Consider the following 22,123-nt stretch of genomic DNA (forward strand, 5'->3'; position numbering starts at 1 on the left):
AACAAATAATCGCTATGACTGAAAGACTAAAAAAGCTCACCTCATGAATATCTGTGTGTAATCTAAGCACATAAGCTAGTGGGCGTGCCCCGACTAGGCCCGAGTTATTATCGCGCATAAATCCATAATGATTGCCCGTCTTACTAGATAAGTGCCTATTATAAGTGATCGGTGTAAATGAGACGCGTCACTCCAAATTAGATCTCGTCTGGGTCTAATGCGTTGGCAGTAATATGAGTGCTAGTCGTCACTTTGACTTGTTTCGATTTTAAGTTAATTGATCCGAATTATTAAATTTGTAATAAATAAAGGTAATTTATCAGTTTATTATTGTTGATTATTTTTGTGTTACTGTAGATTTAAATAATAATAAGAGCTTATGGTTAAGTTACTGCAAATGATATGAATGATGTATTTGCTTAGTGGCACTTAATTTAGTTTAACATAAACATAGAGTAAAATAATATTCCTATTTCTATCTCATTTTTCCTTGTCTCTGTAGTTTTGTTTAAGAGGTTATCTTAAAGCTAGAGTTAATAGAAATTAATCAAAAATATTTTATCTAAGGTTCGCATAAAATTTGATAATGTTATTGTATTTTAAAACTTTAATATTTTATTTAAATATTATTGACCTTGTAAAGAGCCACCTGATTTCGGTGCCGGATAATGTAGGCAGCGTGGCCGAGTGGTCTAAGGCGCTGGTTTTAGGCACCAGTCCGAAAGGGCGTGGGTTCGAATCCCACCGCTGTCAAATTCTTTTTGTGGTTTCTGATTATACAAATATTTACTATGAGGATATTTTGTTTCGTATATTTTTACTATTTTTTAATTAATTTATAGATTAACTATATTTTAATAATGTGTACTTTTATTGTTTCAGGTACGGTGACATTTTGTATTCGAGGTGAAGAATTTAGGCAAACTTAACAAAATTATAATATTTTTTCCAACCCTAACCACAGGACATTAAAAGAAAAAGAAAAAAAATGTGCGGTCACTGAAGGGAATTTTCCAAATACCAAAGATAAGTTGTACCATCTTTCGTCTGTGTTACAATTAAGGGAAAATGAGTCTTATTCAGCAGGGTTAAAGTTAACAATGCGTGTTGGTATTGTTGTAGGGGCAACAAAAAACGGGGCCAGAAATCTGTCATTGCATTTGTCAGTGGCATGCGTTGGACAGGGTGAATCGATGGGGTTTCTCTATAGCCTAATGCTTTATTTTTTGCTTTGTATTTATATTTATCTCGCCTTCAGTAGCCTTCAAATATTTGCCGCCATCTTTTATTTATACTTCGCAGAGGTTATCTTTACGCCGTCTGTGTTAACCTTTAAATTATCGCTTTCGAAAACTTTGTTTTTTTTTTGTCATGACGTAAATTATGTCAGTATGATATGGTAATTTTCGATATGTAGGTAAATAATTGATTCGAGTGTATACTGATATTGACACCAACGTCAAACGTACCATATTTATGGTAGTGTGTATGCAGCTGTTTACGTTTAATCAAGTTGTTATCCCCATTCATTCCTATTTGGGGGTAAGTCAAATCGTTGTGTACAATAGCGGACATTTTGTAAGGTAGGTACTGAATATAATAGTAGTTTTGAATAAAAGCTACTAATTTTTCCTAGACATCTTTTTTTTTATCAGGAGCAGTAGTCGGAATCTAACAGAACATTTACCCAAATATCATAATACTAGCCGACCCAGCAAACGTTGTTTTGCCGAATCATTTATTTTCTAGTTGTATGTATGCAAGTATGTAATGCCACATTATAAAAAAAAATACAAACAAACATTTGCGTACAAAAAATAAAATATTTTATTTAGTGTGAGCAACCCTTATCACTTAAGAGTATGAAAAATAATGTTAGTCGATTCTCAGACCTACTGAATACGCATATAAAATTTGGTAAAAATCGGTTAAGCCTTTTCGGAGGAGTACGGTAACTAACATCGTGACACGGGAATTTTATATATTAGAAGATTACCAAAAATAATCACAGAACATCAAGTCGCACTCAGTCTAAAGCCAAACCCACTACCGCGAGACCACACGGTAAATATCCGGTACAGACATACAGAATAATTAATAATACAGAGCTACTCAAGCGACTCTCAAGTGGATACCACTCATACTTCAGTCAATTCTTCAAGTCTGTATCGTTCATTGAGACTCCGTTTCACGCTACTTGCCTACACAAGTGTTGACTTTGACACCGTTCATATGAAATTCAAATTGCGTGAGCATTTTAGGGTTAGGGGTTAAGGTATTCGGCGGGTACACTGGGTAGCCTCATGTACATTTCGTAGATACTAAATAAAATTGGTTTCGGAAAAAAAAATTGGCGTTTTGATCATATGGATTCCAAAAAAATTGCAACAATCCATGTTATAACTTGAGTATAAAAAAATTAACAGATTTAACTATAGCTCCATATGAAAACAAAGGTGCAGAGAAGACTACACTAATGACTAACTTGCTTCTCGGTAGCGATAGTCCATAAATCGGATCACCGGCTTCCAAGAACATTCAAGACCTGGGAACTAAGCTCTTAATCCCATTTTATCTGTGGCTACAATAGAACACATCGATCTGTCACTCCACCGCCGCTCGGTCTCACGGCAAAAGTCACCGAGAATGTCAGGCATTGATTTGTGCCGATAATTTGTATGCGAACGACGCGCACCTTGCTATCAGTCAGATGCAGCCGAATACACGGCATTCATAGTGCGTACCAACTTAAGCTGAGGAAATACAACTCATTATGTCTGGGACACACGGGCGGCTGTGAACACGAACTGGTTTGGGATTCTATGAGAATAGAGAATCGTTGGCTGTGGCTAAATATGCCCAAAATTCAGTTGTCTCATTTGCGTTCTTGGTTATCGCCATTTGGGTAACCGTATCGGATTTGAAGAATTTTCGGGGTGTTGCTGACAGCTTCTGAATATAGTTTAATTACGCGAGATAATTTGATATATGAAGGCAATAGGACATGTAACAACATTTTAAACTTTTCATCCAAGAACATACAAAATGTTCAGTAACGAGTTTTTTCTACAGAAGAAAGGTAACAACACGTTATTAAATCGTGCTCCAAAAGTGTGTTAAGTTTCATAGAGTAACAAGTCTAAATTTATGAGAAAACATGTCAACTTTTCCAGTTATTTGCACTCCAAAAGTCCAAATCGATGTCAAGTCCTTGAGCTATGCAACAATCAATTAATGCTCGTGCATACCCAAAACAGTATGTGTGAGCCGCTAAGCCGAGGAAATACAAGCCATTACGAGGACTCTATATATAATAATAATAATAATAATAATCTTTATTTCAGAACAATGTCCATACATAATTACAAAATAATAAGATTTATAGTAAAATTTGTGCGCGTATAAATGCTTTCAGGATGTCTGAGTCCTGCTTTTCCGCAATAACCTGCAGGATGCTGTTGGTGCTGCTCCTGACCCTGCTCAGTAGTGATACGAGCCGCTTGCGTATTACCGCGTGGAAGCCGTCTACCCTGGCTTCCGCAAACATACCGGAGGCACTGCAAAAACGGGGCAACCCCAACAACATCCTAAACCCGTTGTTATATTGGACACGTAAGGCATTGAGCGTCCTCTGCGTATATCTGAACCACAGGCTGCACGTGTAGAAAGTCTGACAGTAGGCTTTAAATAGAGTGACTTTAACTTGTTTACTACAACGCACAAACCTGCGGGCCAGCATATTACTTCTAACCGCCAATGCCCTACGTTCCCGTTCTATGTCAACCTGGTCCTCAAGGTCCTCTGTAACGTAATGTCCAAGATATTTAAACTTTTCTACCCGCTTTAGTTCAATGCCATTTAGCTTTATTGCGGGCACATTCAATGTACATTTACCGGGGGCCTTGAAAACCATGTACTCGCTCTTCTTAGCATTGTACATCAATCCATGCTGAATGCTATATGTTTCACATATTGCAAGCAACTGCCTCATTGCACTTACAGTTGGGGTCAGCAGCACCATGTCGTCTGCGTAACTAAAGTTGTTCATACAAATGTTGTCAATCCAGCATCCCACTCGTGTGCTGCTGAGCCCAACTATAAGCTCATTCACGTACAAGTTGAAGAGCCTAGGAGAACTCAAACCACCTTGTCTCACCCCGCACTCCAACCTGTACGTGTCCGAGAAGGCATTTGCCCACCTTACATAATTATTCTGGTTTTGGTACCAGAAATGAAAAATCCGTTGTACCTGTGTAGGCACGCGGGTTTTCTTGAGTTTCTCCCATAACAAGTCATACGACACAAGGTCAAATGCCTTGGAGAGGTCAAGAAAGCATGCATACACAGGTGTACTTCTTTCCGTGTAGTATTGGACAGTGTGCTTCAGACTCAGAATTGCGCTTTCAGTGGAAAGTCCCGCGCGAAAACCAAACTGAGCATCATGAATATTAATATTTTTATCAAGTTCTGAGTCGAGCACACTGTCCAACACCTTGGCCACAATTGTAGCCAAGGAAATCGGTCGGTAATTGTTCTTATCAGACAAATCTCCAGTTTTATTTTTAACTATTGGTACTACGATGGTTTTCATAAGGTCTATAGGCAAGTACGAGTGATTCAGACATAAGGTAAAGAACATTGCCAGCACACGCGGTAAATGAACACCAGCGTATTTTAGATGCTCGATACTGAGTCCATCATGACCCGGTGACTTGCCCCTAGACATGCTACTCACAATTTGTCGAACTTGTTTAGCAGACACCCTATACAATTCACCGGTCATGGTGGACCCAGGATCTGCAGACGAAGAACCCAGTGGAGACTTAGTGGTAAAATGTTCTCTAAACAGTTCAGCTATATCTCTGCTATCACTCGCACTTCCCACGCTCACTGGAAGGCCAGTCTTATGATTTAAACTGTTGGTTGCTTTCCAAAAATCACTAAAGTTTTTAGAAGCACGACATTCCGAAATAATTTCCATTTTTATCTGTTCTTTGTTATTGTGACACCACTTTAATCTATTTTTAAATAATTTGCGACTTTCACACATTTCTTCATATATAGTACCGGATTGTGGCCTATCCTGAGAAACCCAGTATAAAAATTTACTCCTAGCTTCCCTGTGAGCTTCACATACATGCTTATTCCATCCTATTACATGTTTTTTCTTACGCGAGTGAGATTTAGTTTCACAAGTGTTAATGGCTGAGTCTGTTAATGCTATTATTATATCCTTATATAGTTTATCTAGACAATTTCTATGTTCCTTACAATTACAAATATCATAACTACATTCTCTTAATTCAACAGGAAAATCTATTAATTTCAGTTTACTATTGCACAATTTGGTATAGCTTTTTATTTGTTCTTTAGTTCTATAGCCCCAAACAGCTTTATTTTTTATATTTTTATTATAATTACTATTTTTACATATAATTGCACTTAATTCACACTCAATGACTAGGGGCAAATGATCAGACCAAAACGTGTCATAATTAATAAATACATTCTTAATAGTTTGTTTGGCAGAATGACTAGTAACACAGTGATCGAGCCACCTCACACACCCGTGAGCCTCGCTTATAAATGTATAATTACTTAATACACTTCCTAACACATCTATATCCACACAGGACCATTGTTGGTCCATACATAAATTAATTAGCTCGTTACCGAACAGTTCTCCCGGATGAGCATTAAAATCTCCTAGTACGTAAATAGATTCTATAGCGTAATGATCAACTATCGCACATACCTCGCCAAAACATGTCGTAAACTCCTCCAAATTGTCTATTCCATTTGTCGGCATGTAAACACTAAACACAAGAAATGCGCGGTCTTTCATAGACACTTTTATTGCACTGATACGCGGATTATTGCACTCGATAACAGTCACCTCTTTGAACACACTTTTACGCCACAGTATTGCCACGCCACCGTAAGGTCTTCCTTTCAAAACACCGTTTGAAATATCCACTGCTGACGTGCCCGTGTATGCGAACTCCTGGTCAACAGTGCCCAGTATCGGTATGTCATAGGGAAGTAGCCAGGTCTCTTGTAAGGCTATGATATCCGCCGACTGACACAATTTTCTGACACAATCAATTGATCTTTTTATCGACTTACAGTTAAAACTGACAAATTTAAATAAAGTAGTTGTTGCAGTTGTATTTGTTTGTATACCCATTATTAATTGTTTTGTATCACATCACTATTCACAACATTGTTTTCGGCCTTCTTAGTTTTATTAAAGTAAACAAAGCGCCTAAAAGACACACCTTCTGGCCACAGACTATCATCTAAAAACATTGCGAGCTTGTGGTGTGGTACAAAGATTTTAAATGCATTATAATTTCTTTCCTTTTGCATTATAATTTTCTTTATTGTTACTGCAGTTTGAGTCTTTGACAGAATGTAGTCAGCAATGTCGCTGTCAGTAACTTCTTTAGCTACACGGGATATAAATAATGGAATATTTATTTCCGCAGCTTTAAATTTCATATCCACATCCGAAGCCGCTTTTCCTCTACTTCCTGCAAACTTGTACTTTGGCTTCTTTTTTTGTACAATTGTCCATCCATTCTTCTCTTCTTTATCTGGTTGTATTTTCTCGCTTCCGCTTATCGCTTGTGATATAGACCGCGCCGTCTCCGGTACGACACTCGGGCGCTCAGGATTCGCGCGCTTGCGTTGCACCTGTGTCGAAACCGCGGTTGAGGCCTCCACGCGCGTGCTTGTATGTGAGAGAGCGAGAGACCGATTGATGCATTCCGCGTATGACAGGGACGGAGTATCATCGCTTTGCTCGCGACAACCCGCCAACGACTGCGTCATCGCTATGTTTTGCTTTTCTGTATTGTGAGGTAGATCAGTTATTGTACAATCCAATGTTTGGTGTTTGGACTGCTCAATATGTAATTTTAAATCATCTAACTGTTTGTTAGTCACGTAGGAATCCTTAATAATCTTTAGTTCGTTTTGCAACAACAAAATATCCTTCAGAAGTTTACTTGCATCCAGATGATCAAACGATATTGGTGGTAATTTATGTAGTTCCCGAGCAACAAATATGGGTACTAATTCCGGATCTGTTTCTTTAAATAATGTAATTATATCAGCAAGATCCCTCTGTGATTTTCCTTCTCTCTTACGCGAAATTTTACGTCTTGTAGTAGTGATCGAATCGAAAAGCAAGTTTTTAGCCGCTTCAATCTCCTCTTCAGAAAAACTTGTGACACACAATCTCATTAAGCTTTCCTCATCCATAACATCCATTTTGTTCTGGACATAGGCTAACACCTCACATATCACAATGTTACAGTTATTGCACTTAATTACTTTCGAGTTCGACGTCATTTTTCTAGCACCGTAGGTGAATGACGCGACCGCACCTCACGCGTACCCGCGGGTCACTAAATTATGGTTAAAAGACAAAAAATTAGTTGACGAAAGGTTGAATACTAAAACTAAAGAGAATTAAATAAAGAATTAAATAAAGTTTTGGATAAGGGTTGAAAGTTCGGTTAATATGATTAGAACAGCTAAGCAGAGTCCTCTATAGGCAAGGGACACAGTTTAACTAAAGGTCGATTTATAATTTGTTTGTCAGCATTTTGAACCAATGCACTCCGAGCTATCCCATCAGCACCCACCTGGAGGTTTACAACTCGTGCAAGTGTCCAATGCAATGGTGCACGATTATCGTCCTTAATGATTACCATAGAACCTATCTGTAACGGTTTAGAGTGTTTCGTCCATTTGGCTCGTTGCGTTAAAGAATTTAAGTATTCTGATTTCCATCTGGACCAAAAACTCTGTTGAAAAGATTGGAGCAGCTGCCATCGGTGAAGCCGATTTAGGTTTACGTTAGAAAGATCTTCATCGGGAACGGCTGTCAAAGGTTCTAAAGTGAGAAAATGACCCGGAGTGAGACACGTCAGGTCGTTTGGATCGGAACTAATAGGGCAAAGTGGCCTTGAGTTTAAGATGGCTTCTATTTGAACAAAAAGAGTGGTTAGTTCCTCAAAAGTCAAAACCTGATCACCCACGACCCGAAGCAAATGAGATTTTGCGGCTTTAATCTGAATCTCCCAGACGCCGCCAAAGTGCGGTGCGCCGGGAGGGTTGAACTTAAATTCGATTTTTTCTGCATTCGTTGCCTGTTCCATTAAAGTTGAGAGCTGGTTTTTTGCACCAACAAAATTAGTGCCACAATCCGCGTGAATTCGTTGCACCGACCGCGTCTTCCTACAAATCGGCGCAAAGCAGCAATAAACCCTTCAGTTGTTAACGTCGATACGACTTCTAAATGCACCGCCTTGGTCGCCAGGCAAACAAACAAGCACAAATACGCCTTATCCATTTTCGCGCCTCTATGTGAACCGAGTTTAATACGGAACGGCCCGCCTAGATCGACACCGACCACGGAAAATGGTTTAACTTGATTGACGCGATAAGAGGGAAGATCGCTCATAAAAGGTTGTAATGGCTGAGGATTTATTCGAAAACATTGAATACACTTGGACAAGTGGCGACGAATAACGCGTTTTGCAGCTATGATCCAGAATTGTTGAAGTAGTAGAAAATGTGTAGTGTTAATACCTGGGTGTAAATAACTGCGATGAATAAAGTCAATGACCAAGTAAGTAAAAGGATGGTTAGAAGGTAAGAAGGCGGGGTGCTTTTGCTCATATTCGAGACCTGATCGCGAAATCCTACCGCCCACCCTGAGTACTCCCTGATCATCAAGGAACGGATTTAACTTGCGAAAAGGTTTTGATAAGGGTTTTTTTGATTGCAGATGAAAGATTTCTTCGAGAAAAGTGGTATGTTGTACATGTTTAACTATTTTTATAAGAGTGTGATGACGTTCAACGTTATTAAGAAATCGTTTTCGATTCACCTGATTGGGATGTCGAGTATTATCGATAAAGCGATATACGTACGTGAGAACATTTACCAACTTAGACAATGAAGAGAAACGATTTAATAACATCTCGATGATGGATCCGTCAGGTAAGGTTTTATCAAGTTGATCGGTTAATAAGACTACACACTTGCGTTCTTCGGATTTAACGAGTACTTCATCCTCGTGAGAGGCAGTATCAGGGATAGAAGGCCAGGAACAGTGATCCCTACGTAGCCAATCAGGGCCCGCCCACCATAAGGAGTTGTTTACGATCTTACTGGGTAATTGACCACGAGAGCAAACGTCCGCAGGGTTATCTCCTGAAGGTACATGGCGCCAGCACGCAGTTGCAGTAAGATCTTGGATTTGACTGACTCTGTTGGCGACGAATGTTACCCAGCGGGAAGAATGGGCTCGCAACCATGAAAGAACTACCGTCGAGTCTGACCACAGATAGACATCGTTAATCGTAATGCGATCAAGGTAAGTGTCACGAACAAATTTATAAAGTTCTGACAGAAGAACTGCGGCGCAGAGCTCCAGACGAGGCAATGAAATTCGTTTAAGAGGTGTTACACGAGCCTTAGAACAGACCAGATACGTTGTGATCTTGCCGCTGCCGTTAGTAACCCGAAAATATATTACCGCACCATACGCTACCTCGGAACTGTCACAAAACCCGTGAAGCTCGAACGATTTGACATCAGAACAAATTAACCTGCGAGGAATTCGAACTTGAGATAACTGTGATAATTGAACCTTGTAAGTATTCCACATACCAATGACCTCATCAGGCGGTGTTTGATCCCATCCGATACCAAGGATCCAAAGTTTCTGGATATAGGTTTTGATTTGAATTGTAATGGGAGACAAAAATCCTAGAGGGTCGAACACTCTAGCTAGTTCGCTGAGAATCGATCGTTTGGTACAAGGCCGGTCGAGAGGTTGGATTTCGAAAAGAAATGCATCTGTGTGAGGATCCCATTTTAGGCCGAGAATTTTTAAAATTTGAGTTTCATAGTTATCGAGAGAGACAGAACCAGTGAGACGATCTTGAATAGGGAGGTCAAGCAGAAGTTGCGCATTGTTAGACACCCACTTCCTAAGATGGAAGCCACCTAATTTGAACAAGGCGATTAGTTGGTCCTTTGCCTGTTGGGCGTGTTCTAGCGTGTCGGAACCACTGGCCACGTCGTCGATATATACGTCAGACAGAATGATTCCCTTTGCTATGGGATACTGATTGCCCTCGTCCTCGGCAAGCTGTCGCAGAGTACGACACGCAAGAAAGGGTGAAGATGAAACGCCATATGTTACAGTATTCAAACGGTATTCTTGAAGACATTCTGTAGGAGTGGTTCTCCAAAAAATGCGCTGGTAGTCACGATCGGCTTGGGAAATAAGAATTTGACGGTACATTTGTCGAACGTCAGCCATAAAAACAATATTATGTACCCTAAATCGCAATAGAATTTCTAGAATGTTCGGTTGTAACTTGGGACCGATTAGTTGAGTGTCGTTTAAAGACCGAGAGTGGGCATCCTTGGCCGACGCGTCAAAGACAACGCGGAGACGGGTGGTAGCAGAGTCAGGACGCAAAACGCAATGATGTGGAATATAATATTTCCCCTGACTGAGTTCATTCCCGGGAACCAAAGACATATGACCGGCGTCCAAGTAATCTGTCATAAAATTCGCGTATTCCTTTTGTAAGTCAGGGTCACGAGACAGCCTACGTTCCATTGCATGAAATCGTCTAAGTGCAACGTCACGAGAACCTTCAAACTTCGGTTCGCTATCATCTTTGAATGGTAAGCGTACTGTGTATCGTCCAAACGTATCGCGGCAATGGTCGGATAAGAACTTTTGTTCGCAAAACACCTCCTCTGGAGTCAGAAGAGACGCCTTGGGTACGCAGTCTAACTCCCAGAAACGTTGAACTAACGAATTCAAGTCGATGTCGTTTTTTCCCGATGCGTGCACTAAGGTGTTTGAAGCTAGACGAGTTTTGCCCAAAAGAAGCCAACCGAAAACAGAGTTAAGAGCTATCGGTTGATTTGCATTGCCTTTGATATGTTGATTTAGAAGCGAGTCAGCAAACACCTCCGCGCCGAGCAATATGTCGATAGGTCCCGGGAGATCAAAACCAGGATCTGCTAAGGGTTTCGATTCAATGTGGGTCCACCCAGATGTATTAAGTTTTGCTATCGGTTGATCGCCACATATTGTTGATATGACGTGCAAGTTCAATTTAAATAAGATTTTATCCTTTGTGCCTATCAAACACGTGATGTCACCAAGAATCGGCGCTGAAGCATCTCCGATACCGCTGACGTTGTCGTTAGTTGGACTAAGTGGTAAGCTTAGACGTTTCACTGCCTTTTCCGTGATAAAATTGCTTTGACTTCCAGTATCAAAAAGAGCTCGGAACGATTGCATTGAGCCAAAGGCATCACGGACCTGAATCATTGCTGTGGCCAGTAGAACAGTGGTGTGTGTTAACGACCTTGACACTAATGTCGATGAAGACTGATTTGACTCACTAGACTTATCGCGATGGAGTAAGGTGTGGTGGTTTCTCTTGCATATGCGACACGAAAATATAGATTTACAATCTTTTAACTGATGAGATGGATTCAAACAGTTAAAGCACCAGTGTTTCTCAGTAGCGATCTGCAAACGTTCATCAAACGATTTTTTAAGAAACTCGGGACATGCGGCAATGGAATGGAAATCTGAACAAAACGTGCATTTTTTTGTGTATGGGACATTCGTTGGTACCCCTTCATTCAGTTGTTGTGTAGTAGCGGGCTTAGCGGCAACGAGTGTGTGTGACGCAGAACTGCGCGGTTGGGGCTGCGGGTGAGCAGATTTAGACCTCGGTTGAGGTTTGTCCGATTCAACGAAATGTGTGTCTCGCAATAAAGCCTCACACTTGGATTGCAGGAAATTTCGCAATTGGTTATAAGTAGGAAGTTCTACATCGGAATGTTTTTCCTCAAAATCCCGACGAAGCCTCTGGTCGACCTTCGATAAGATATGATACACTAAAATGAAATCCCAATGGTTAACCGGCAAATTAATAGTCCTTAAAATGCTTAAGTTTTCCTCGAATAAATCGAGTGACCTTCGAAATGCGTGCGCGTCGGAAACCTTAAATTCAATTTTCAAAATATCCCGCCAACACGTAAACGCAAGATCCCGCTTATTCTTATAGCGCGCGGTGAGTGCTTCGTATGCGTCGCGGTAGTGTTCGTGTGTCAGAGGGAAAGGCTTGATAACAAGCAGCGCATCGCCGCTCAGAGACGATACGAGATAATGAAGCTTCTCAGTGTCGGTTAACGATGTTGAGTTATGTATTAAGGTGTTAAACGTATCATAATACTCAGGCCATTTTTTAATGTCGCCGCTAAAGTTAGGAAGCACGATTTTCGGTAATCGAATATTCGACGAAACAGTGTCGCAAGACCGAGTTGATTCAGTTTTAGATAACGTTCGATGGATTGACAACAATCTGTAATACATTGCATCAAACCTTTCTTGAAGGTCATTGTCCTCATTTTCAGGGTCATCGAGAATCTCCTGGATCGTAAAATGCGCATCCTCAAAACTAGCGGCATGTTGCTTAATGTCTTGAAAATATGACAAAAACAAATTTAGTTGAGAAGAATCGTTTTCGGCTAAAATACCTATCTCCAGCGCTTTATTTAAACGGTTATAAGAAATGGTTCGTTTCCTACGCAAAGACGGTAAATCTTGAGTCGAATATTCGACTTCATTACATTTTGATTTCTTTAATGTACCCCTGCGGGTAGGTTTTCCGAGAAGCGGCATTTAAAAAAAAAGTTTATTAAGCAGGTACAAAACAAAGCTATGAGATATTATTTCTTGTAATGTGCGAAGAATTTCGATACAGAGTTAAGCTTACGGATTATAATTAAGCACTAAATAAATGTACTTACTTATGTGCAAGTATCATCCGCAATAAGTAGGTAGTGGTCGCTAAGACAGTGTATCCTACCCAAACGCGCCCCGAACTTCGGCGCGTATAATAGGTACGTTACAAGACGCGTGTACGGTGTAGGTATCTCTATTGTTACCAACTAGCAAATCTAGCTACTCGGATATTATATTATAAGCATACACAGATAATATGACAGGGTCGATTGATGACTGTATAGAACTATAGACACAATGTACTGCAACAGCTGATTACCTCTGTGTTCAATTCGTGAAAATAAACGGTAAATTTAATCACCGACTCGTCGAGAAGTTTTATTTGTAGGTACCTAGGTAACTGATACGTTATTTTGATAGAAACGGTTTACGATATTTCAATCTACCTACCTACAGTGAATAATAATACTCGTAGGTACGTTTAAACGACGTACGTTTTTTACGAATGAAAGTATTTAATGAACAAAATGTTACTACGAAAACCACTTTAATAAAAAACGGATAATCCACTTAGTATTACGTTATTTGTTTTGGTAGGTCACTTGCATTTTAATGAGCCGATGAGTTACTTATTGCGGGTTGTTAAAGTGTGCACCGATAAATTGATAAAAGTGATTGCACAATTTGACTTCACCACAATAATTGTTAAGTAACAAGCGAGAATACCCATGCAGGACGGTATTTGTAGTTAGATCGGCATAGGTACCCTCACAAGCTAATCGGAAGTTTTATTGTTATAGTTTTTTGTTCGATGGCGAATTTAGGATAAGTACCTACTTAGCTCGTTTACGTGACGTGTTTAGTTATGAATAATTACGAAATTATGGAATGGTTTGATAGTTCCGATGGGACAACTTAAAATGCGATATGATTAAAACAATAGATCGATTGAGATTATTTTAAGTTACCTTTAACCAGAAAACCAATATGGCGATTCGATAAGAATTAAATGGAAGCTCCCGGGTTTCGGCACCAAAAAGATGTAGCAACTCGCACCAGCCGAAATGAAATTGTGATGCGGATGCCACTCTGGGGAGACCAGGAGGTGGTCTTACGATAAAAAATACGTTAATTATTTGTTGTTCTGCGAGATCCTAGACAGGCTACAGTAAAGATACAATGCACGCACGTACCTTGTGAATCCTGGGCTGCGACCTGCACTATTCGTTGAGCTTCCACTCCGTTGGTGATCCTGAGATGATGAAGGCTACTGGCTGATGATTTCACACGGTTTTAATAGGAGGTGTAATCGGTTTTCGGTTTTAGTTGAGCCGCGATATCGTACCGTGCCGCGCGCGCGCTTCCTTTTTTGAAAACTGACGCTAGGAGGCGTTGGCGACTCTAACGAACTTCGCGCGAGTCATGCCGTCGAATTTGATTGGTTTGGTGCGTACATGAACAACCAACAGATTGGCGTTTCGATACTGCTGCCGCAGGATAGCAGAACAACGATAAAAAAAAAGAAACTAAATTGGTCTGATTAAATTACGTTTTGTTTTTTCTTTTATGGAAACGAAACAATCGGTCTCTCTTTGTTTATGGCATTTTATGTTTTACAAAGTGGTAAACAATTTTTAAACTCAGTTTTCAGACCATAAAATTAAGTTCCGAGATTGAATTCTTACCATGAATCGTTTGAACTGTTTCGTGGATGTTTGACATTCATGGAAGTCTTCAAATAGTGAGGCGCACTTGACCTTTCCGCGGTCTAAGCCGTAGGCCTCCAGGCAGTCCATAAAGCGGCCTTCTTGCTTCTGGCACCGCCCCAGCATTTGCTGTGACACCAAGCCACCAGTGACATCGGTGAATGGGGACCGCAAGAACGGGGAGATCGACATGGTTTCTACTGAAAATAACAACAGTTTAAGCTTCACTTTGAAGGCATTTAGGTTACAAAATTACGTAAACAAATGACATCTGGATTCAGCAGATTTTCCTAGGATAAATGAAACACTGAAGTCTTAATTTAATAATAACAAAAGACGATCTTGAAAATGTTAATCCATTACAAATGACGTACCTTTTTAATATTTAAAAACCGAATGTTCTGAGAGAAAATCAACAACAAAATTTTGACAGATATTGGGTGAGACAGATGTATTAAGTGTTATGATATAAAAAAAATGTATTAAGACTTGATGAAATAATAATATTCTCAAGTACGTGGAAGTGATAAACCTATTAAAATTAAAATATAATCCATACGTGTACGTGGAATTTCGAAATGTATATTTTTTCATTTCTTGAACCTATGTTAAACTCTTTTAATCATGTAAACAGTCCTTATGTCAAGTCAACGAAAAGAAGAATTCTCAAACGACAAATAGGTTGTCAAAAATGTCAAAAAGTCAAAATCAGCTGCTGTCTAGTGTCAAACTGTAGGCTTATTGGATCTTTTAGTTTAAGATCCACGTATTTATTGAAAAATTAATTATTTTGAATAAAGTTCAAGAGTTCAATATTTACCATGGATCAGTGGCTGAAAGAAGGACTATCTAAAATTTTAGATTTCGAGATACCAGACGATTTAATACAGTAAGTCTTATACAAAATAGAACATTTGTTTACAATTTGTTATACGTGATCAGCCGCATTTAAATAATATTAATATGTTTAGTATTGAAATCTCTTTTTGATTGATTGTTGATATTTATTGCAGGTACGTGTTATCTATAGAGAGTGAGAATGATTTGAATGAGTATATGAAAACTCTTCTGGACTTTGATAACTCACAACATAAAGGTTTCTTCTTAGAACTGTGCAAGAGGAAGTTTCCCGGCAGAGGTAAATTAAATTCATTTTTCACTTATTATAAAAGTAGGAAAGAAAAAAATAACAATTATTCAATACTTATTATTATTGTTTATTGCACAATATTAAGTCAATATAGTTAAATCTGTTCTGTAGTTGATGTGAAGAAATAAAACTACTTGTGTCTTATTAGAAAAAAATATACTAGATTCAAATTAGTGTAAAACTATACTTTTAGGTATCTTTATCAAATATGCCTAAATCCTTTTTAAAGCTTACTACTTTATTAATGTTCAAAAGGTAATCATATTTGAAAATCCTCTCGAGGCCTGTTGTTATTAAATACCAACTTATCAACCTCTTGAGTACATTTCAATATTTCAAGGGTCAAAATCAAATAATACATTCCAGGCAATGCCCAAACAAAGCAACAAAAGAAGAAGATATCTAAGAACAAACAGCAGACTGACTTCACCAGTACAGAGATACCGATGCAGGTGCAGCTGCCTGCTGAAGACAGCAAGTCCAAGAAGAAGACCAAGTTTGTGAACCTGTACTCACAGGAGGGGAAGAATGCACAGGTTGTGCTTATTAAAGGTAGGTATTTTATTTAGGATGGTTTTTTTTATTGTTCTTGTTTGCTTTTCCTGTATTTATGTATGTATTGTTTTATCGGTGATTAATGTGCAAACCTCTCATATAAGAGGAGTCACTGGTGTCTGTTTTAGGTACAGTCTCTGTTACCATGTTTCATTTTCGGACTTTAGTTTTTTTTTTTTATAAAAGAGGAAGTAGCTAGGGCTTTACTAAACGAAATATTTGTTTGGATAATATCTTTACACTATATCTCTACTCAGCAGGAACCTTCGCTTCAAAAAGATTTTACCCCCAAATATTTTTAATTATAAAACAACATCATTCAAAAGAACCAAGTAACATTACGTTTTAGGACGCCACCACTGCGAATGCCAGGCGTCAAAACACGAGCTGATCAATAACTGCATACAATGCGGCCGCGTCGTCTGCAAGCAGGAGGGATCCGGCCCATGTCTGTTTTGTGGGAATCTGGTAACAATATAACTTAAGCTTGAAACACTGATAAAATTCATTAAGTTTTGGTTGAATTTATGAAAAAGAAAAACTCGAATACTTTTATAGGTAGATAAACTATCCATGTATCAAATTGTGTACAAAACCATTTAATGGTTTTTGCGCTTAAAAAGATACAAACACCATCTATCTATACTTTCAAACTTTTGCATTTATAATATTAGTAGAATTTTGAAGTCTTTAAGAAATTCGATTTTAAACATAATATAACTGAACTGTACTATAAAGTCAAACATTCACAAGAAAATTGATAAAATTAAATTAATATTTATATTTAATGTTACCTTAGCTAAGTAATCCAATAATTGCACAACACAATGTTTCAGGTGTGCACCCCTGAAGAACAGAAAGAGATAAACACCAAGACGAAGGGCGGCGCGAAGCTGATGGAGTCGCTGATGGAGCGCAGCCGGCCCAAGGGCTGGGAGGCCGCCGTGTCGCACAGGAACAGGCTGCTGGAGTACGACCGTACTAGGTATGCTATACAACCTTTTTGTCTATGCTTTACAGTAAAATGTATTTTTTTTGTCAGCCAGTGTGGAGAGCACTGCTAGTAGGTTCTTTATTTAAATTTAGGTTTCCCATTGTTCTCAGTAGTAAAATGTATGTACTTGTAGTTGGGCCCGATTGGCATTCCATTTAAAAAGTTTACCCTTGCTTGCAATGTCATCTAGTAAAGTAGTCAAAGCTTGTAAAATGCTAACCATACATTTCTTTTAAAAGAAATTGACAACTTCAATAATCAATTCAATTTGTTTCCTACTTTTTCGGCAATTTCTTTTTACCAGTTTTATGAACTGAATCATAATTAATTTCACTTATGTTTACGTAGTGAGCGTCGCACGCGCGTCACGGACGACGACAGTGACTACTTCAGCGCGAACAGCGTGTGGCTGAACGCGTCCGAGCGGGAGAAGCTGGACAAGTACCAGCAGAGCATACAGGAGAAGAAGCACGGCTCCCGGCTTAACAAGAAGATGACCTTCGACTTCGCTGGTGAGAACTTTTATAGCTGGTCGGCTTATTAAATTATGAATAATGACGAGTTTGATATAATATCATCATCCCTAATCGTCAACTGCTGGACATAGGCCTCTCAAATTGCACGCCATCGAAATCGATCATCTAACATCATGTGTAATTTAAATACGTACATGAAATGTATGAGATTTTGACCCAGTACCTTGTAGAACCATATTTTCTGACTAGTGATAATATGCAATTTTGGCCTTGCTAATTCGCCGGATGCGATCAGTGGAAGATAGATTTCGATGGCGAGCAATAAGGGAGGCCTATATCCAGCAATGGACGAATATGGGCTGATAATGATAATTAATTCACCTGTTACTCTACCCGTCCAAATATCTTGCCATTTATACGAACACGTGTACGAACTTACTCTCTGGCAATTTTAGTTATCTAATCTCTATTTACTATTGACCAGGCCGCCAGATAGTGGAGGACACGTCGGTGGACAACGAGCCCGATGAGGAGTTGATCTCTGAGATGACCCGCTCTGTGAGCGCGGCCCGCGCGCCGCAACACGACCTGCTCATCGGAGTCTCTGACGACAGGGACGTCGCGCCCGGGGTCAATGCTCCGCTACTACAGGTTATATTACCTATTTGGTTTTAACGAAAGCGTAGGGAACGCTAGGGTTTAGTTCTTTACAATATTAAAGTCACATATAAAAAGAACACCTAGGTTACAGGTATAAGGATTTGTGGTCACACAAATACAGGTATCAAATCTAAAAACTACAGTTGTCGGTGGTACATATCATTGAATTGAAAGTTGAGTTATTGAAAGCTTCTCGTCACCATAATAACTAAAAAGTAGTTAATATTCACTCGCATATTAAAAAAATGTAAGACAAAAAAGTGATCAAGATATAACCTACTGGGTCCGTTGAGGCTCCTGAACAAAGATAAGGAAATATTTCGTCTTCTATTTACTCAAAATGATAAGGAACATAAGCAGGACACATTGAGTATTATTTTAGTTTCCTACAAACTGCTAATAAAAAACAAAAGAAAATAACAAGAAATCTCACCATCTGTGGCAGTTCCATCCTGCCGTGGAGAGCCAGGGCTACGCGGCCGTGGCGCGGCGTGCCCCCGGGCAGCACTCGCCGCGCGTGCAGGACGCCGAGCTGCAGGAGATGAGCGACGCCGGCCGCTGTCTGTCCATGCACCAGCCCTGGGCGTCGCTGCTCATCGAGGGGATTAAACTGTAAGTAGCAGAAGAAGGATAAACTTTTTTTTCAACCTTGGTTAGAAAGCTAGCACTTGATTAAAATTACTCATGACAATTTTATTGGTAAATCGGAAATGGTAATATTGCAATGCTTGTTCATAATGAACTTGACGTTTGCGTGCTATTTGCTATGATATTTTTTGTAGGCGCATTTGGACATCGTCCTATAAATCCCACAATTTATTGTATTTACAAGATGGTTGAGTTGTTATATCAAAAGAAGTAAAATTACATGTGTAGAATGTTTATATATAATAAGTAAACAAGTTTATAAATAATAGGAATATTTCGAGGTTATTCGGTAAATTCATAAACAAAAACATAACCTCAAAACGTCATTCGGTACTAATGTCGCATTTTTTAAGTAGAACGTTTTGTCACTAGATGTCGCTATGCTTGTGACGTCATCTTTCTGAATGGCGGTGTTAAGATTTTCCACGTCTGAATGACTTCGGGCGCGTGTCGTTGATATGTTAAGACCTTACTTCATAGGATCATTTCTATAGTAAGCTCTTCTCGAGACTTTCACACCATGTGAGTCCTCACTAGTCACGTTGATGAGATGTGGCGCGGTGCCCTGAGCGTGAGGCGGGCGGTGGTAGTTCTACCATCAGCTCTCGATGATCGTTCGCTCCCCTTCATGGGGGAGAGTGGGGTACCGTCGCTATCTGAGTGGCTATTTTAAAACCTTATAAATGCTTTTGAAGAAGGGTCCATTCTGTCCGTATATAAATCGGACAACTTAGTGAATTTAGGAACATTTTTATGAATATAGACTGGTTTCTCTCGGTGGGTGTTCGCTACGGATATTCGATCCGATCCGGTACTTGTGTGCATCGATACAAAGCAACACGATCCACCCGATTTTAGTATCGATACTTACAAAGGCTTTCGATCCGTTACTGGATCGATACGAAAAGATGATAATAGGATCTGATCGCATTGTCAACAAATCTGTCGTCTTTGCGAAATAAGTTCATACATTTAATTTTCAGACACGAAGGTCGCACGTGGTACACCAGCCATCGCGGGCGGCTGTGGATCGCGTCCACCGTGAAGCCCCCCGACCAGGACCTGGTTAGGGCCATGGAGACACACTACAGGGTGCTATATCCAGGTCAGAATTTATACAGGGTTCAAATTGATAGTTGCATAGTTGTGAATTTGATGAAGAAAACTGTATGATTTATGTGTTTATAGGGAATTTGATTACATAAAATGATTAATTAATGTCTGGTATTGGTTTATTAACAGTTTTTTGGTGTAAGAATTTTTGAAAAAGTATTGGAAAGTTTAAAATATTTAATGTTATAATGTAATTTTAATTAAAATTAGGTACTTATACACTTGTATTTGGATTTTAATTTTCAGATTTCGAGATAAAGTTTCCATCGTTCTACCCCACCGGCTGTCTGCTCGGCTGCGTCAATGTTGTTGACTGCTTAACACAAGAGGAGTATCAGAAAAAGTGAGTGATTTTCGTTTTAGTGCGCGAGTAGAACCGAGAGCTGCTTTTTTTGAAAAGACTCCCGCGGTATGGAATTGTTTTTTTAAGATGCGGGCCTTTCAATGCACATGCACAAGACACCCAGCCTCAGAACAAGCGTTCGTGGTTCACACAAATGCTTGTACTACGCGGGGATCGATCCCACGACACTTCACGAACAGAGGGCTTGGTGCGATGAGATATTCCACTTGGCTATCCATGCAGTGCAGCAATGGCGTGACTTGCGCTTAAACTTTGTATCTAATCAATCTTTGTATCTTTTTTCTTTCATTTATCTTTACAAGCTCCCATTGCCAGTAAATACATTCCATTCGTTTGCGAAATTAATTGACAGGACTAAAAAAAACTGCAAGTCCATAGAGTTTGTTTCGACTTTTCTTCACAGAGTATTTATTCATTTAGGAAATGTCTTTATAAATAGACATTGCATAATTCTATTTTGCATATTAAATCATTTCATTTCAATGCCATTGTTTGCTTTTTTTTCGGCTGCCGAAAGGGTGCTGTAAGTATTGTTATCAAATCCATGTTTTTTTAACTTACACAAACACCACACGACACGCACCTGCATAGCTGCTACATTGCCTTGCACATATTATAGCATGAAAGGTTTTTCTGACACTATTATATAATATGTTTGTTGTAAGAGAGATCGCAGAACTTTTCATTACTTTTCATTTTGATATTTTCTCTTTATAGCGCAACAGAAATGCATCATGATCAATGAACATGTAAGCTGTCTATCACAGATTATGAGATAAAGCCTAGTTACGGAGGCACAGACAGGAGATGTTTTTATACTCTTTGATTACTCCCGCATTCAAAGATCGGATCTCCTAAAGATTTAATATAGAATAGTGCACATCACAGACTTAAGGGTTAGAACAAAACAGACGGACATATTGTACTAATGTGTGTTGTGCAGATATCCTGACGGCGACTGCGACAGTCCATACGTGTTCATCTGTTCAAACCCGATCAGTCTGAGGCTTCGCTTCCCGATCAAAGGACAACACAAGATTTGTAAGTATCATAATTGAAACACATCAAACACAAATATGGTAGGGTCGCCTTGCGCTCTAACCGAATGTATCTAAGTACTCGTGTTTTACAAGGAGCGACTGTCTATTCTAACTCCTCAACCCATTTTCACAAGCAACACGATACCCCTTAGTTAGACCGGTTGTCAGACTTTCTTGCTTCTATCTACCCCTATAGAACAGCCAGAACCCGAATTTAACGAACCTTCGAAAACACGGAGGTACTAGTTATGACATAAATGGTTACTCAGTCATGGCCTATCCATGGGTGATCGAACTTGTCTTACTACGTGGTCCAAAGTCGTCCCAAACGGATGACTTTGATTAAATTACCCTTGGTATAAAATTTGCACGAAAATAAATGTTGCTTTGTTTAAATATACCACAACATCGCCATATATTTTCCCCTATCATATTGAAGGCTTATAAAAAGTTTATAATACCTTACCTGTTTGTGATTGACAGATGCCCTTGAGAAGACTATCCACCAGGCCGCCGTGAAGTGTATTCAGAAAATGTCCAAAATGCAAGCTACGGAGGCCAACGCAGCTTAATAACATACCAGTATAGTTTTACATATTTATACGCATGTAG

General features: G+C 39.3%; 3 protein-coding genes and 2 non-coding genes across 6 annotated transcripts; 3 read left to right on the forward strand and 2 right to left on the reverse strand.

Moving 5' to 3' along the window:
- Positions 1-673: 673 nt before the first annotated feature.
- Positions 674-753, forward strand: Trnal-uag. Its single transcript has one exon. It is a non-coding gene; the product is annotated as a tRNA-Leu (tRNA).
- Positions 754-9,687: 8,934 nt separating this feature from the next.
- On the reverse strand, positions 9,688-11,377 carry LOC113507071 (the record flags this gene model as incomplete). The annotated part of the gene is made up of 1 exon (XM_026889923.1): positions 9,688-11,377. A coding segment is annotated over exon 1 (1,690 nt), but the record flags the coding sequence as incomplete, so codon positions are not given.
- A 2,620-nt stretch (positions 11,378-13,997) lies between these two features.
- Positions 13,998-14,985, reverse strand: LOC113507069. 2 transcript variants are annotated; one of them, XM_026889920.1, is made up of 2 exons: positions 14,886-14,985; positions 13,998-14,708 (listed from the first exon to the last, which is right to left on the reverse strand). In XM_026889920.1, exon 2 carries the CDS (start codon positions 14,701-14,703, stop codon positions 14,446-14,448), a length of 258 nt encoding a protein of 85 aa, XP_026745721.1. In that variant the 5' UTR covers positions 14,704-14,708; positions 14,886-14,985; the 3' UTR covers positions 13,998-14,445. The 2 variants fall into 2 exon arrangements, with proteins under 2 accessions (XP_026745721.1, XP_026745722.1); XM_026889921.1 differs by having other exon boundaries at positions 13,998-14,711; positions 14,886-14,979.
- A 252-nt stretch (positions 14,986-15,237) lies between these two features.
- On the forward strand, positions 15,238-22,121 carry LOC113507068 (activating signal cointegrator 1-like). The gene is made up of 12 exons (XM_026889919.1): positions 15,238-15,400; positions 15,525-15,649; positions 16,028-16,213; positions 16,566-16,684; positions 17,053-17,201; positions 17,559-17,722; positions 18,171-18,337; positions 18,792-18,958; positions 19,978-20,099; positions 20,354-20,450; positions 21,415-21,512; positions 21,995-22,121. The coding sequence occupies exons 1-12, from the start codon at positions 15,333-15,335 to the stop codon at positions 22,081-22,083; spliced, it is 1,551 nt and encodes a 516-aa protein (XP_026745720.1). The 5' UTR covers positions 15,238-15,332; the 3' UTR covers positions 22,084-22,121.
- Positions 19,458-19,659, forward strand: LOC113507072. The gene has a single exon (XR_003401793.1). It is a non-coding gene; the product is annotated as a small nucleolar RNA U3 (small nucleolar RNA).
- Positions 22,122-22,123: the final 2 nt, after the last annotated feature.

The sequence above is a fragment of the Trichoplusia ni genome, unplaced genomic scaffold, assembly GCF_003590095.1.
Source record: "Trichoplusia ni isolate ovarian cell line Hi5 unplaced genomic scaffold, tn1 tig00000556, whole genome shotgun sequence".
NCBI lineage: Eukaryota > Metazoa > Arthropoda > Insecta > Lepidoptera > Noctuidae > Trichoplusia > Trichoplusia ni.